The sequence below is a fragment of the Amblyomma maculatum genome, chromosome 1 (assembly GCF_055883805.1).
Source record: "Amblyomma maculatum isolate TAMU_Amacu chromosome 1, ASM5588380v1, whole genome shotgun sequence".
In the NCBI taxonomy this organism is placed as follows: Eukaryota; Metazoa; Arthropoda; class Arachnida; order Ixodida; family Ixodidae; genus Amblyomma; species Amblyomma maculatum.
The window spans coordinates 408,135,100-408,152,843 of NC_139344.1; the positions used below are offsets into that span (position 1 = coordinate 408,135,100).

At 45.1% G+C, this 17,744-nt stretch overlaps 1 protein-coding gene across 14 annotated transcripts in view; it reads right to left on the reverse strand.

Annotated features, from left to right (window-relative positions):
* Nucleotides 1-544: 544 nt before the first annotated feature.
* The window catches only part of LOC146208841 (solute carrier family 41 member 1-like), a 40,915-nt gene continuing 23,715 nt past the window's right edge, over nt 545-17,744 (reverse strand). For 3 of the 14 annotated variants that reach the window (XM_084596279.1, XM_084596306.1, XM_084596282.1), the window contains 5 exons: nt 15,449-15,522; nt 14,751-14,885; nt 10,122-10,270; nt 9,317-9,494; nt 545-4,711 (listed from right to left, as the gene is read on the reverse strand). In XM_084596279.1, the coding sequence (XP_084452405.1) occupies nt 4,680-4,711; nt 9,317-9,494; nt 10,122-10,270; nt 14,751-14,885; nt 15,449-15,522 (568 nt within the window). In that variant the 3' untranslated portion in view covers nt 545-4,679. Of the gene's footprint in view, nt 9,495-10,121; nt 10,271-14,750; nt 14,886-15,448; nt 15,523-17,744 lie in introns of all 14 variants that reach the window. The other 11 variants (XR_014705627.1, XR_014705624.1, XR_014705628.1 and 8 more) reach the window with 11 other exon arrangements.

The window sequence follows — 17,744 nt, forward strand, 5'->3', positions numbered from 1 at the left end:
TATTCAGATTTTAAACCATTATCTTGTAACATGCATTGCCTTTAAAAAAGTTATAAATGAAAAATTAAAATTTTGTCAGCTTTCAAAGTTTTGCTGTGGGCACTGAAGCTTGCTTTATGCAACATGGTAGCTTAACCTTCAAATGAAGAGTGGTCATAAAATGAAATGAAGCATGGTTCAAATGAACATGCTCATGGCAGGTAATGCTAATTCTTTGCTTTTACGAAAAAAGAAATGTGAACACGAGAGCAAAATTAGCTGAGTATTTAGGCTCTGGTAATAATGCTGAGCCTGCCAGAGCTGTTCAGCTGTATATGGCCCTGCAAGTTGTAATGCCAGCCACACGTCCTTACACATACGGACTGTGTGATGGGCCATACTAAAGAAAATGCCTGCACAAATGGAATGTGATTAAACGCGCAAACAGCAGCAGCAAAAGCTGATGGCATCCATTTCGAGAAGTGAACCTCTGCTTGCAAAGACTGACCAGCAATGTTTGCTATGGTATGGCAGGGAGCCAAGGTTGTATTCAGACAACACGACACGAGTGAATGGAAATGTTTACTGGCTCAGGTATGCTCCACACCTGAGATGTTTGCTACGGTGTGGCAGGGAGCCAAAGTAGCATTCAGACAACACGACACACGAGTGAACAGAAACGTTCACTGGCTCAGGTATGCTCCACACCTGAGTTGCTGACAACACAAGCATGTTGGTAACGAGAAACAGAAAAAAAGTGGCCACAAAAGGATAGACGGGGTGCGGCGTCGCCAAGCTGGGAATGTATGAATAAGGCTGGCTTCAAAACAGTCCGTTTCCCGAGGGTACAAAAATACATGCTCAACAACAATGGTACAAAAATATCTTTGAATCTGCTGTTCAGGAACAGAGGTGGCATGGCAAACGTGCCTGCTGACTAGGCAGGGGAAAAACAAAAAGAAGAAACAGCAAGGTGCAACACGTTGTAACCGAACAGCTGAGATTGAAATTAACACAGAATGGGAAAACGAGAAGTGTACGCAGATTCATGTATCCAAGCTTTGGGTGCAGTAAGCCAGCACAAATGAACACCGACCGCTTCCAAAAATATTTTCGCACTGACCGCTCATCCTTGCTGCACGACACTCGAATACCAAAACTTGTCTGAAAAGTCTGGTGGCAAAACATATCTGCCAAGTGTTCAACACATCAATTGCAGCAGTAAAAAGCATGCAAATCTTTCTTCCTCTCGTGTTATTTAAATCAGGGTTTTACCATTACATACGTGCATACAAAAGGAGAATGAATTAACACTAAAGTGATGCACTCATTGGCTAGGCTAGGAACATATGACAGTCTCAAGCAGAGCCAGCTTGAGTGTTGAACAATGCCCATGAAGAACATGTGATGTCTGCAGTGACTAACCGTCTGATCTCATAACAGCATGTGCAATGCCCATCATCATTAGCAGCAGCAACCCAAATGCGTTGTCATGATTGTGTTCTTTCAACGGTACAGTCCACAGCTTCGGCTAGCAGCGCTACCTGGCAGAAAAAAGAGAAATGTAAATATAGCCATGTGCACAATTAACAGCACTTACTTCCATTGGCTTTTCAGCTGAATGATTTAGAGTTTTGGTTTTGAATGCAGAAAGCAGTGGTTCGAATATTCGTTTTTGTGATTTTATAATTTTGTTTTACACAACATTAAGAGCACACAAATCATTTAACCTTCCATGGATGTGTGTGTGTGTGTGTGTGTGACCTTTTGCACTGTCATCTAAGATTCTTTTCAGTTAAAATCATAGTTCGAAAGGCTGTCACGCTAGTTGGGAAGTGAGACCTGAAATTAAAGTACTGTACAGTTGAAAGAACGCATTTAATGCAACTTGCTTAGACACAAGTTGCATTACCTTTCCTGTCCCCCGTACCACACCAATTAACCCTGTCCCATGCCAGTTTATCCCCGCCAATGTCCTATTCTCATCTGAACTGAAAGCTGAACAGCAATTCTGAAAGTAAAGCAACATGTACATGCAAAGCAAAACAACAATTTTCCAAAAACCATGCGACCATCTTCTGTAACCCTGTCACAGGAATGAACTGCATTCATACTAGTACAGTGTCATGACGGCAGTTTCGCCCTAAAGGTTCAGCAGAATGAAGAGCGTCATTAAAACTGTGGGCATGCTACACTGTTGGTAACCAATTCACTTGGTGCAAGAGGAATAATACCAAAATGCCTTTCAACATTTCAGCATCTCGTGGCTGTGACAGGAAAAACAGCCACTCAACAAGGACACGCAGACCTTTTGCTTCAGATGCATCTTGAAAACCACACCATTAGTTATGACTATGCCCCCTCTGCAGAAAGAATGAAGGCCCCTCCCATTTCCCTCCAATTAACTCTGTCCTATGCTGATTATGACCACATGAATCACCACCACTTCTTGTTGTCATCTCTTGGTATACACTACATTGCCCTTAATTTTCCCTGTCTCCTAACCTAACCAAAAACGTTTCAGCAGTTGCAGGCCTACGTGACAAGGTGACAGATTGCACTACACCAGTTTTCTCTGCAATATGGCCACATACACACACTGAAGGGCCTTACCGCACAAGGCACCGAGACATTTGGTGCGTGTTACAATTCAAAACCGTGGGCATCATTGCGCTGCAAGAAAGCACTGCTATGCACCAGTTCAAAACTCACGTGCGCATTCAGGGTGCTAATACCGGCACCTGTGGTGAGGAACTAACAGGTGAAATTTTGATGCATGCGATTGTCCAGTATTGGTACTGTACTGGGAATGCAGTGGCCTCACATTGGACCGGCCATTACCAGCACATTACCAATATTGGGTCAATTGTTTGTGCTGCCTGAGAGAGTGCAGTGGGTGAGTCAAGTAACTATTGACTTGGGTGGCAAGCGGGACAGATTACAGTGGCCATGAGCTCGCAGCTTATGTCTGAAGTACACACCACCCCAGCCAGAAAAAAGGATCCAAACGCTTTCAATAAAACCGAGGTTATCACATTCAAGGAAAAAACAACATCCAGCAAAAATATGGGAAGCAACGTAAGAAAGTACCGCGGCAGGAAATGATCAACAATCCTCCAAATATGTGCAACAAGAACTCTGGCAAGCACCACTGGTGACCCAACAGATGCACGCTGATACAGCAAAGGTGGTGCATAAAATATTAACAGGTGCACATAATCAGAAACTCAGTGTGTTAGAATAAGTTAGTGTAAATATTGCTGCTACACAAAAAGCACAAAAGTCACTAATACAGCAAACAACAAAACAACTTTGAGCACCAAGACTTGGCACTCAAATATAACTTGAGCGATTAAAACCATTCTTCCTGTACAGAAAAAAAAAATCGTGAGGAGGCGGTGGGGTGCAAAAATATTACAATGAACAGGACGCAAGTAACGACCCCAGAGTCCCAGAGATAAAATTCCTGTGAACTGCCAACTGCACCTGCAAGACAGATTTAATAGTGTCAGTGGCAGCAAGGAATAGTCTTGAGGCCTAATGAAGGCCAGTGCAGGTATGCCTGAACTAGCATGCTAAGCCATGCATGTGCTTCCAGCTGTGCATAACATCAAAGGAGGGGAAGACTGACATACTATCAACATCATGCACATGACTGCTGCTTTTGCTAGGAACTCAGACTGCACTCGAGAGACCCCGCACAAGACCTTGGAACATGCAGATCTTGCAGGCTGCAGGTTTAGCTTGTGACCTGCATCTTGCATCAGTAGTGGCACTTGGCACAGCGCGGTCAATCGGGAAACAACCGTGATGGGAGCAGTGGTGCCTGCTCAAGAAATCGACACCACTTGAAGACAAAAGCGCTTTCTGGTGTTCCTCAAGGCTAGCCTTGACGAGGTGACAGCAAGCCATTGCCAAAGTTGAGCACTTTACATGCTTACACAGAGTTCAGCACTTTAACTGAAAATTTGGCAAATTGATGAAAGTTTAGCTTAATGAACAGTTCAGTCCAAAAGAACCAAAAGAAAAAAAAACAGAGAAACATAAAAATCAAAAACAAAAGTGGTGCTGTGCGTGTCTGTCTCCTCTTCCTAGTTCTTTTGTACTGTTCATTTTGCCAAGCCTGCTGTGCTAGCTGGTGCTGCTCCTTGATGACAGTGCCACACCTAGACCAGGCTGCTGGAACCACTGGAACAAGCCTGTTACCTTCACGGTACCAAAGGTTCCAGGCCTCTTACACATTGCCAGAACTATGATGAAGAGGGGAACAGCAGGACCCAAATTGCACACTTGCTTGAATTCCAACTCTGCAAGCACACACTTTCTGTGTGAGGGTTTTCTTTTTGCACAAGGGCAAGGTGGCATACTTATAACTAAACACTTCTGAACAACTGAGACATAACCAATAAAAGTAACCACAAGTGCAAAGAAAAAGATAGCATTCTGTGAAACCCATGAGCTAGTGCACATGCCTTTTACAGCTGTGCTTTGGAAACCACCAGTGAGCCATCGAGCCCAGCCGGTCTGCATGAGCAGTGCCACAGATGAGTTCCAGAGCCAAGAGGGCCAAGACGTTGTGCATAACATGCAACACACAAGGCCCCCCACCAGTGACCATAGTGCTCCTGCACCCGACCACCAGAACATCCAGGGTTACAAAGCACTTACTCACAGCTCTGAGCACCTTCTGAGAGGGAACATCAGATTAGCGAATGCGGTAACACTCCTGTCACTAAAAAGAGAGAGAGGGGGAAGAAAGCAGGAAAAAAGGCGTAAGCAATGCAAACCTGCCAGAATGGTTGAGAGGTTAAATAATTTTTGCACAGCAGAAAGGATGGGGCAGCATACGCACTTAAAAATGATACTACTACAACATGTGAAACGCAGCAGGGTCAAGATAGCTTTAGCAGCAACAGAACAACAAGGATAGTAAACAGCGGGATGCGGGACACGGGTGTAGTACACTGTGGCAAGAGCAAGAACTAGCAGAGCCTCTCATCTCGAAGTCGACAACCTCTTTCGAGCATGTGAAAGCTGCCCAGGCTGCCTTTGAGTTTCAGGATTAAAAGCAAGTTCCCTAGAAATTTCTTGCACAAGAGAGCAAAACACTGCTCGTACAACACCAAAGCTTTCGCAGAGAGATTTCCTCCTTTTAAAGACAGTCCTCGAGCATGACAAGCATAACGAGTAGTAGTGAAAAAAAAAGGGGGGCAGGGGTGGCAGTAGTAGTCAAGCTCGGGGTTAAGGGTGCTGCTGTGCGTATAAGCGAGAGCAAGTGCTATGCCCTGCAACAGCACCCGAGATACAAAAGTACAGATCGCCATGGAAGAGTTGCGAGGGGAAGACAATCGACTACCCCTGAATGACTTAGTGCTGGGATTCAGATTTCGGCCTACAAAGAGATCGGCTACATCTTTCTTGGCACTCCTGACACTTTACGTGGCAATAAATAAACTCAATCGTAAGAAAGCAAAAGGCAGGCATTTCAGCTGCTTGCTGCAGGCTGAGGTGCAAGCCACACTGCACCTTTAAGTACTGTGATCTGAGAGATTACAAAAGCACTTAACGTGCTGCTTAGCAGCAAACACTGCAAGGCCAGCGGGAAAGGTAAAGAGATGAAGCTGTCCAAGTAACAGCAAGACATCCGTAGGCAGCACTAGCTTCGCAAAGACAACCCAAGGCACCAGCACACCAGTAGCCACACACCTTCATCTCTACAACACAGGACACATAGTCAAGACTTCCCCAAGGTCTTGTCACCACATAAAGCTAAAATAACATAATTAAAAAAAAAAGAAACTTGTGTGGCGACATTTGCCACCCAAGCGCAAGCATTTGCAACTAAACCAAACAATCCAGCGACAGCCACCAGGACATCAGGGCTGTCTTTGAGTTGGGGCTTTTCTTTTTCACGTAGAGCTCCACTCTCAACCCCAACTTTAAAAATCAGTTAAACCTCACTTCCAGCCAAATCCCTTCTCTCTTAAAATTCACATTTCCATTGAAAACAGAGGTTCCAAATGGGAGCTAGGAGCTGGTGCAGGCCTATGTGAGAAAGGCCTTTGGCTTTTGAGGTTGACGAAACTGACCATCGACCACACCCACCTCTGAAGGCCAGACTTTACCACTAGATGATGCTTTACAATGCCAGCTACAAAACCAGCCCTCGATAAGCTAGATGTCACAATTTTTAAAAATCCATCAATATTATGCTGCCCGTGCTCAACCGTGTCCTTGAGCCATTGCTGTTCTAACCCAGCGACCATGTGCCCAAAAAGGGCGATTTTTTTCCATTCAATTTCGTGCGTGAATGTGAATAAATAATGAATGCAGAAATACTATGAATGCAAGCGATAATGAACACAGAGAACAAAGAACAGTAGGAAGAAACATGCCAGCTCGTGAGCAGTCGCTGCACTTGCTCGTGTACAAGTCCACCTGCTTTTTTTTCAAAATCACGAGCTTCAAACTCGGGGAGTCGAATGCAGTAATCACAGCCAGGACAAGCTGTGATCCTGGCTCCGAATACGACAGCCCTTGTGATCCATTACTCATGGCTTCTTTGCGTAACAAAGGCATTGTGTGCCTTGCAACAGAACGAATGCCTCTGGTTACCTCCCTCCATTGTAAGAAGAGGGGGAAGGTCACATAAAAAGGGGTAATTACTAGCGGTGTGCGAATGCCTGAAATATCAAATACGAATAAGAGTATGATATTCGCTTCAAGTCCAAATATAAAAGTTGATGCTTGTGAAATCCCACCACTTTTAAAATTCCCGAATATTTGCTAGTGACAGAACACCGCGCTGACTTTAATTTTATGTGGCAAAACCACATTACCTCGGCGACGAAAGACCGAGTACAAAATGCCAAGGAAAAAGTATGTTCACTGCGTGGGCCGATCGCATCCGAAAGCTCCTGGGCTTGACCTCGCATGAAATTCCACATATTACAGCTGATGAAGATGTAGGTCGCCAATCATCTTCTCCCAACAATTGCAACACAATAGTGAACATATTTTATCTCACTCTTTGAAACTGCACACTTCTCATGAGCTATTCAATAATTGTGCTATACAGCTTTCTCATAAGGCTTCACCGCGTTTTCATATTTTCGGCAGAATTTATATGCGGGGGAGGGGTGCACTTGGCATTTTACAAATGAACTCAAATAACTCTTTGGATGGTCCCTGGAAATCCGAAATAATGAGGATTTAATAGTTATTATACTCTTTTTTTGTTGCCTCATATGTGTCAATCATCATCATCATCAGCCTGACTATACCCACTGCAGGGCGAAGGCCTCTCCCATATTTCTCCAATTAACCTGCTTCTGTGCTAGCTGCATCCACTTGACCCCTGCGAACTTCTTAACCTAACTTTCTGCCGCTCCCTGCTACGCTTTCCTTCCCTTGGAATCCAGTTCGTAAAATATGACAAAATCTTGAAAGAATGCGAAGTAGTTTATTGCATGTGCATGCAACCGTTTTCAATTGGATCTTGGGACTTCTGAGTTCCTTTATGTTATCTCTGCACATCTACGAGATCACTGCTCAAAAAGCCGACCGGCAAAGACTTCCCATTACGTTAAGTGATAAAAAAAAATTTTTTTGTCCATTACTGCGGTTTGAACTGATTTGTTAACTACTTCACACTTAGTGTAGTAGAAGTCTACTCACAGCAAGTAATTTGCCTTATGTGTCACTATAGGAACGAGCCTGGGCTGGGCTTCACCCCGAGGTTTGCGGGCCGGGCTCGGACCTTAAATTCAGGCCCGTGCAGTGCTTTAATTGAAAGTCCCCCATTGCTGATATAGAATACAGCATCATAGTTTGCTTTGCTTCTCTTAAATTAATGCTGCCCCGGTACTGCCATCAATTGTATTGGGTATTGGCCATTGTGATGTTTCGAAATTTTATTTCCGCTCACTGTTCTTCTAGGTTAATTTTTTGATGGGGTTGCATCGTTATAACACCTATGAATAATTTTTTTTTTCTTGCATCCATGTGTTATCCTCGCTCTGGGAGCATGCTGAACCATGGCATTTTGACGCAATGTGGAGAAGGTATCGGCAGCCTCGACAATTTTGAAGAAATTCTTTGACATTCCCTACACCTCGCACAAAGCTAAATCACTTGATGAAAACGACAAAGTGTTGTTGTTGCGCTTAGTTCCCATCTCAAACGTGCAGACAACCGCATTTCAGACAATTATTAGATAGAATTATCCTGAGTTGTAAGCCGTTTCCAGCTGTTTTTTGATGACATTTGATAATTCAAAGTTTCAAATAATTCGGTAACTTTCCTGGTCCCCGGAAAGGCAAATTAACAAGATTTTACCGTACTCGAAAATTTCAGCATCCACACACCATTAGTAATTACTGCCTATCTCCTGAGTGGGTGCCTGAACCAAACGAGGGAAGTGAACAGGAGCGGTGAAATTAGAGGGCAGAAAAAGGTACTGCGATTTGCAAGCACACAGCATGTGCAGTCTGAGATGGGACACAGACGTGGACACGATTGACACTCTTGAGCATGGGTCCACGTTGTTGTCGTACTGCAGGAGCAAAATAAGCCGACAGAGCACCAAGCTGAGAAGAAGCTGGAAGAAGAAAACTTTCCACCAAGATTTCCAAAAAGGAGAAATCGTGCCCAACATTTTCTACCTAAAGTTTTGTATATGAGACCCTCAGTGCTGTTGTTCTGAAGTAAACGCTTGCAAAGCTTAGACACCTAGTAGAAAGTGGATGGCTGAGCCAACATGATGGCGGTTGCAGTTTGCCAGAGTCGCCGTTACCCCATCTCGGGTTGTTTTTCCTGTGCCAGGAAGAAGGCGACCCACATGACTGCATCGGCTAACACACAGACCGCACAAAACATTGGCCTAATGTTGGAAGTATGTTGGCAGTGCCTGGTCCTGCATAGGACCAGTACATTACCAACACATTCCACTATTGGGCCGATTACATCAGCTTCCTGGGCAAGCTTTTGCACAGAAGCTATGTAGGCTTGGCTGCACCAACCAGGCCCAGAGACCCAATGACATTAAGCTAAAAGGGCTGTCTCATCAGGCCTCCACAGCAATGAGCACCAGTGGTGTCAGTGTCGCCTTCCCATTGCATGACTTTTGCGCGATATCTCTTGTTGCCGAAGGGTGCTGTGCCGCTGAAGGTGGGGAAGCCCCACTCTAGTGCCAGTGGTACAAGGATGGGACTGGGCTTGCGGGGTGGTACCAGAAACGGGCATAATCGTGAAGAAGATGCTATTGGCCAGGGCCAAGGGCCCGACGAAACACAGACTTGGTGCCACAGGGCGGAGAGAGGAGCGGGAGGTCAGTCACCCACGTCAGAGTCACCGTCCCCGATGGCGTCAAGCAGCAGGAAGGAGAGGGCGAGCAGTGCGGTGCCTGCCAGGTCCCCGAGGGCTGTCAGGTAAGGGATGGCCGAATTGTCCGGGTCCACTGCCCGGCTCCACATCCAGTGAACCATCACGTGTGCCATATACAGAAGCAACAACACCTGCACCAGAGGCAAAGTTCTCCCTGTTAACGCTTCTGAATCTCTAAAAAGCCCTAAGCATACAGTCAGCTCCATAAGTTTAGAATACAAAAGCAAAAAATTGCAAGGGACTTAAGCGACTAAAGTAGCAAAAAGCGAAAGCCTGATTGCCGCATTCTGTCACTACGCAGTAATTAATTAGTTAGGCATTAATTAATTTGTTGTTAATTAGGTAATCATACATTAATTGGCTTCTTTATGAATTAATTACCCATTATAAGTCATTATTAAATTAGTCATTTATTGGTGTATGGCCATATAAGGCACGCATTCACACATACTGTGGTGGTGCTCTGTGATTGGCCGAGACCTCTATGACATCATCCCACCTCGGCCAATCAGAGCTGCCGCAAAAGCAAGACGCGCTTTGTCCACGACAACATGAGCCATTAAAGGCTTTCGCCTTAAAAAAGAGGTCACTTCCTACGTGGCCCCATTTATGAGGGCCTTCTGCCGGTACTCTAGACAGGTGTGGGTTGCAGTTTGCAGTCAGTGGGGGCAATTTGGCATTCCTTTTCTTTGTAACTGGTTGCACAGGAAAGGAATGAGTGAAGAGACCAAAAACGAGGCAGTCTCTGCCTTTCTCACCTGGAAAACAGCGGCAGTGAGGTAGACAACGAGGAAAATGGGGGTGACCGACGTGTGGCCAGCCTTGAGCAGCCGGATGCCATAAGTGAACACCAGGTGACCCGGCACCACCATCAGCAGCAGCACACGAGCTGTGCGTGCATGCACACCTACACATGCACAGGACAGCATCAGGAAAATGATGCAGTGCAAACTTGCTAAGGTTCACTCACTTACTTAGCACTTGAAAGATCCTTAACTCAGTTTTCCTTAAACCTCATGCATTTGATGCCCACTTAGAAGACAGTGGTTTATTGGGAATTTCTCGGCTCGTGTGTGCCCATCAATTATACAAGGCTGGTGGGATCTCTCATAAGGAGCCACATAACTACACTTTGCACCGCAAGGAAATTTTTCTGGTGTTCCTTAGACAGTGACTATGGTGACACATACTGTATTTACCCAATTGCAAAGCGCACCTTTTTAGGCGAAGAAAGGTGCTAAAATCGCATGCAATTTAGATTCAAGTACAAACTGAAGCTGGCCTATAGCTGCTAATTGTCATCACCACAATGCCAGTGCAACAGCTCACACATGGTTGGCAAACAAAGCAACACATGTGCTCATTGTTTTCGGCATCACAGGAACCATTTGCAATCGCTGTGTTGTTGCTGTCCGATTGGTAGGCTCTGTTGTCCGAGAATCAGTGACGCAGTGGCGATGAAGACACGTCGCATCAGCCATGAGAACAGTTTTAAGAGTAAAGTTACTCAACGAGCTGAAGAGAGTGGCAATAAGGAAGCAGGCCGTCATTTCAGCATGCCTGAGACTTGTGTCCATAACTGGCTAAGACAGAGAGTCAATCTTTGAGATCAAGACATCAAGCAAAGACCGCCACGGCCCGCAAGCGGGGAGGTTCACAGACCTTGAACATGAGCTGGCTGATTTCACGAGGTAGCTGCGGGTGATCACATGCCCGTAACTGCCGAGGTGCTGAACGTGAATGCCCTTGAGCTAAGCTAGTAAGAGCATGAGTGAACAAGTTCACGCGAATAAACAGCCCGTTTCTACCTAAATATAGGAAAATTCTTACGTGCTTTATTTCATTCGCGGAATTTATATGGTCAGAGTTTGCAGTTGTTTTTTTTTTTGCTCACGGCAATCGGCCATGTGCACGTTAAAATCATCCATCTTTATTCCCTAATCCCCCCATGCAGAGTAGCATGTCAGCGAACATTAACACTGGCTAAAATCTGTTTCATTAAAAAGTCCTCTCTCTTTCTTTTTAGAATCAGGGCTTCTAGATTTTTTTTTTTTTTCTCTTTACATCACGCAAATTGGGTGGGTGTTAGATTCGGCTGCGCGTTAAGACTAGGGTAAATATGGTACGTTCGCATAAGGTGCATCAAGCAATGAGCATGCTTGCAGCTTGAAGAGACAGCCTTCTCCGCTCCTGCAACGAGCTGCCCCAGCATATCCGCACAGCCCTGCTGTTCACAATAACCAGCGCACGCTAGAGCCAGAGCAGTAGAAACAGAAACTCGCTCGCGCCGCAGGAAGCATGAAAACAGTGGAGAGTAATAAGCCATTGACTGGCAACGACCACGTAGGTCTCCACTTGGCCCAAAAGCTGCAATGCCAGGCTAGAGAAGAAATATCTCATGCCCTTTGGAGAGTACTCATCACCCATCACTGTAGCTTGACACATGACCTGGCTTTTTCACAGTTCTGACTGCAGCAAACTTTTGTTTTCCTCCACGCGCCGGTAGCTGCCAAGCTGCGTTGCTGGCTGATTGGCGTCGCTACCAGCTATGAGTTAGCCCCATCTCCTGGAATTGTCGCCTTGACGCTTTCATATGCATTACAGCCATCCTAAACCTCGGTTCATATTCTGAATTTGCGTCAATTTCAGAAGTACCCAGCCTTGAGCGCCATCAGCAACAATGCTTCTAGCTGCAAAGCACTATTCGCAGAAGTTCTGCAGCGAGTAGGTGCTGTAGAAACTGTCGCCTCTCATAAGCTTAGAGAATTTTACAGTTTGTTCTGATAGCAAAACTGTTAGCTCTACCCAGATTCAATGGAATCGAGTGAAAGTGACTCCAATAACGAAGCTGAAGACGACCCAAGTGCTATCAATACACGGTCCACATGTGTGCAAGACGTGCTCTGCATCTCTGCCCAAATAAGCTGCCCAACAGAGCATCTGGGAATCGGTTTAAGTGCCTTTGGAGCTGCATTGCCATAGTAGCTGCAAGAATGCCCCAATGGCAGACCAAAATTACGGTCTCCTGAGGTCATATGTGAAAGAAGCAAGGAATGAAATGTGGGCTGTGCAGCAAGGCTGATTTTCAGACGGGGTGAATACCAGAAAAAAAAAAAAAAAGAGAGAAAGAAGACGAGAACACAAGAGGAAACAGTTTAAGGGACAGGGGCTGGCCTAGCAAACTAAGGAACAGACTTAAGGGTAACAGCCATGTAGGTGCCAAACCAGGAAAAGGATTAAAGATTCTTTCAAGAAATCAGTTTCCCTCATCGTCATTGCTATAGATGATGGGCTCATATGCACAAGAATCACCAAGTTTTGATGCTTGGAAGATCTCAAAAATTTTATGTGCCCTGCGCATTCTATTTTTTTGGCCAAGAATTGTAACACGTTTGAAATGTGGAGTACCATTGCCGGTATTAAACCTACCACAATGTAAAGCAAAATTACCACTTTCCCCAGCACCTTATTCTGTGCTTGAAAATTTCTTTTTCATGACACGGCCACCTGTCTGGCCTATGTAAAATTTTCCACAGGTGAGAAATACCTTATAAAATAAAGGACCTAAGTTTTGAAATTCATGTACACCACAAACTGATGTATTTCGATTGTATTTTTGTCCCAAGACAGTATGCGATTAGAACAAATTGCCATATGTCCAAACGATGTTTTCTTTTCTGTTATAATAACCACTTCAGTCTTGTGGTGCTGTGAGATTTTTTCTGTTTTGCTTTGACTTTGGATGACACTGCTTATATTATGTTTTCTTTTATGTATACACCCTCCCCACTGTAATGCTTCTTGGTGCTGTGGGTAAATAAACAAATAAATTAATAAATGTTTCTGTACTTAGGTGCAGCATTATTTTTCCACCTGATTATACAGTGCATCCACTTATAACGATATCAAAAAAAAAAAACAAAAACTTCCCTCATTATAACCTGTTATCATTTTACCTGAACTGTCAAAGAAAAGTCTTGTAAAACCACCCGCATATGCTTCGATCACAGTTGCCATTACTGTTACTGGGTGGTCGAAAAAAAACAGACAGTAATGTAAAAAATCTATTTTGTCATCAATTAAATTCACCTTGTTGCGAAATTGTTTTTTGAAGTCTTTTTTTATTTCTTTTCAATGATTCAACCATTGCATAATTTGGATGTTTTTCTACATCCCTGAGGTTCCAATTAATGCTATTTTGCTTTATTGAGAAACCAGTGCGTTACCAATAATTTCTTTATCAACCACGCAGGCAGTTGAGACTGCTGGTTGAGTAAACACACTAATGACTTTCCCCCATATTTTGTGCTGCGCTGTGCTTACTGTATGCATTCGTGTGCACACATATCCACAAACCTAATTGCATTTAATCCCGGATCACATTAAGGTGGACTTCTGACGATTTGAACGAAACTCCTAGTCTATCGAAGTTTGAAGTACTAACGAGTCAACTATTCAGTTGATGCTGAGTATACTGAACTGAAAGGGGAATGCAAAGCAGTTTGATATATATACAGTTGATGCCAAATAAGTCGAATTCGAAGGGGATTGTAATATAGTCGAGATATATGAAGTACACCGAAAACATGACACGAGCTGAGATTACTTGTAACCCAGAAGTGTGAATATGGTGCACTTAAGCTGGCGGTGCGCTGGTACCACTCACTGGGTGTCCCTAGGCCTGGCCCACTTTACATCGAAGCTGCAGCTGACAGGGCTTTGAGAGAAGCCACTGCCCATCAAGATAGGCCTGATTCTGATATTGGTACACTATAAACACATTGTATTATGTCAATTAAAATTGGGGCAAAATTGATCTCTGTGTCACATTCAGGGGTGAAGCAGGACTCACGAGAGCTGCTGTAAGTGTTCGGGTAGCTAGGCTCGCTTTGCAGCATCATAACAGATTACACTATATTAAAGGTTGATAAATATATGAACAGTTTAATAGTTCTGTGTGGGATTTTCAGAGTGTGTTCTAGCAGTTTGGCATAAGCAATATAATTCTATATACCTGGGATCAACTGTATTTAAGCTGTTTTTGGTTGGGGCGTAGCGCCACTTTGCGTGTGGTTTTTCTGCAGCTCCAAGTGGCACGCCTTAACGAGGTTTCACCGTATCTGTATGAGACACAGAGTAATGGTCAAGTTTAATTGGTGTCACCCCCATGAAGGCTTAGACAGACAGAACCAGGAAACAATACTGCGCCTTAGGAAAACCCTTCAAGAAGTTATCCTCATCACCACCACAACCGGGTATCAGTTTGCTGTGACAGCAAACAGCACACTATCTCACTATAGCTCAGGTTGACTCCGCTGCTTTAGTAGCAGCTTTTGAAAAATACTCCCGAGGCTATTCCCCATGGGTGAAAGTTCAATTCGACTCACTCTTGCCAAAGAAGGCGGTGCAGGGGTTGAGGCACACGTCTGGGTCCGAAGCGGGCAGGAAGCCCAGCGTTGCCCTCTGGTGCAGGAAGGTTGAGATGCGGCTCGCCTGCACTGCCACAAGGTTGCCGCCCACGCCTGCACATGCACACAATGTAGCCTGCATTTCATACTCCCGACCTCTCGGTTGAAACAACAAACCGCCATCGCAAACATTGTATACTGCTCAAGCGGTACGAGTGCCAGTAGGCAAAACTGGTGCAATGTGTCGCTGTGCAGCCCATGAGCGAAGAATCAGAACTGCCTGCTGATGAAAAGAAAGACCTGCATCGACGGAGAAGCAGGTACAGTGGCACCCTCAAGAAGTGAGAGAAAGTAGTGCCTCTAATGAGCACGAGTCGGTGGATTACATCATTGAGTTTATGCAATGTGGCATGCCAAGTAAAGGAAAATGTGTATAATGAAAGAAATATAAAGCGTAAAACATCAGAAAGCCAGCCAAAGTACTAAAGCAAAATCAATGGGCGCAGTTTTCAGGCAATGAGATGTGTCAAAAGGAAAAAGCACCACGTGGAAAAGGCCATCTGAGCATCTGTCAGTTTTCTAAAGGCCACCAAGAGCACCTGCCTGTCCGGTTCCTAACCAGAGCCGCCTTTAGGAGGACAGCAGAAGGCGTAAAACAGGGTGCAGAGCGTACATACCGTTTATGACGGGCTGGAAGACAGCAATGCCATGGAAGCGCGTCACTGCAAAGTCCAGAATGCAGCCTCCCACGCTGCATGCAGAAGAGATGCAACCATCAATACTGTCAACAATACATGAAGGCTCTTTTATATGCTGTACACAAACACCCACTGTGATTTCTCATGGGAAGCATGTCCAATTTTTAACTCACAGTTTTTTCAGATTTATGGGCTAACCTCCATTATGACTGCCATAAAAGAAGTGCAGCTTTTGTCAGAAGTTTCGAGCCTCGAAGGAAGGTGGGGGGGGGGACTGTTAACTTTTCTTGCCGCCTTTATCATATGCGAAAGTCCTCGCCGTTGGAGAGGGCAGAACAGGTATAGCTCTTACTTGAGGTGAGCTGAAAGACTGGGAATGCATTACAAGCTGTACGGTGTAGCTCTGAAACAAACTCGCTGTGCTCTCAACTTTGGGCAAAGGGTGTACTATCGCGCTCAGTATGAGCTACACCACGCAAGCGCGTGGCCGTGCTCTGCAAGGTTGTACAGTGGCGCCAATTTTGCTGCGTTTTCGGGTTATCTAGAGAGGGTATAGCTGTTCCAGCAAGCGCGCTGGAACCCCTCTGTACCATCGGCCCCATTTCTATGAAACACATGTCATTTGTTTCTTGTTCACTTGGTTTTCGCTGAAGGAGAAATTGTAAGATCATGCAGCATGTTTGCCACGGATGAGATATAGGGTGCGAAAGTTATCAAAGGCTGAACGCTTCCTTTGTCCAAGAAGGCCTTGTGTCGGGAGGTCACTGGTCAATCAAAAAGGTTTGGTTGGCACTAAGACAGCTTACATGCTATGAATGCGAAAGACAGAGATGAATTAAGAAGTCGACTAATGTGGAATGAAATGTGCATTAAGAGGCTAAAGTAGGTTAGTAGTTCTTAAAAGGATTTGCAGCGCTAAAGAAAGACACAGAGAACAAGAAGCACAAGACAGCGCTACACTTTCAACAATACTTTAATTCATGCAAACACACAATATATGCAGCAGGTGATGGGAAGTTATCTTTAGACGAGCTATAATCTTCCATATCTATCTATTCATTACTGTGCAGCATCAATGTGACAGAACTCACGCAGCCAAACCCAGTTCTTCTAATGTGATAAGAATCAATGAGCTGTCGGGCAATTGCGTCCTTGCATCTTTTTAATAGAGTCATTTCATACAAAAGGGCTCGACACGTGCCATCACTGCATTTTCTGGAATGTAAGGAAAGGTTGGAGCCGGTGCCAGTCCTTAGTGAGTTCTTGTGCTCCCGTAGCCTATCATTAATACATCAGCCTGTTTGGCCAATGTATATACCTTGCTGCAAGTGAAAGGGATGCTGTAAACTACTCCCTCTGTGCACGCAACATAAGGCTTTCTGTGCTTCTTGTTGCACCCAGGCAATGCTTCCCTCTCCTTGGACGTTTTCCGACACAACCTACCAAGCATACATGGAGCGGAGAATGCCATAGGAACCTTAAATTTTGTGGCTACCTTCTCAAGTTATGGGCTACACGGTGTGTGTACGGGACCACTACAGGTTTAATCGGTTTTGCAGACTTATCAATTTGTACACCTCTTCCTGCTTTCACTCTTTGCACAAATGTCTCAGAGACAGCAGATACTAAACTAGTGGGGAAACGACTCACATTGATGTTGCACAGTAATGAATACGCCTTTTTAGATAAATATTGTCACGGACAACAGGGCTAGACTTGACTAAAACGCCGGGACGAAGCTGTACCAGCAGGCGAAGTTCGGCACACAGCACGCGAGAGTCAACTTCAGTGTCCTCTTCTTCCAGGTGTAGCAAGAACATGGGGACACCAGGTGGCATTACTCCCCCTCTTAAAAAAAGAGAAATAAGGGACGGAGTGCGAGGTAAGGTGTTCTACGCGACAACGAAACAAGTGCATAGCGCACTACCGCGTGAAATAGGGCTTCATGCGGACGACGTGCACGACCTCGGAGCGTGGTTGCCGACGCGAGGGCTGCACAGTACCCACTGGGAGAACTTCGTATGTTACTTCCGTGACTCGGCGCAGAACTTCGTAAGGTCCGAAGTAACGGGAAATCAGTTTATCACACAATCCGGGCCGACGCACCGGGGTCCATACCCAAACTTTCTCTCCGGGATGGTAGGCGACGTGTCGATGACGGAGGTTGTAGCGGCGTGCATCCGTGCCCTGCTGTTGCTGAATGTGAATTCGGGCAAGTTGACGTGCTTCCTCAGCGCGCTGAGCAAACTGTTCGGCGTCTGGCATGAGTGGATGA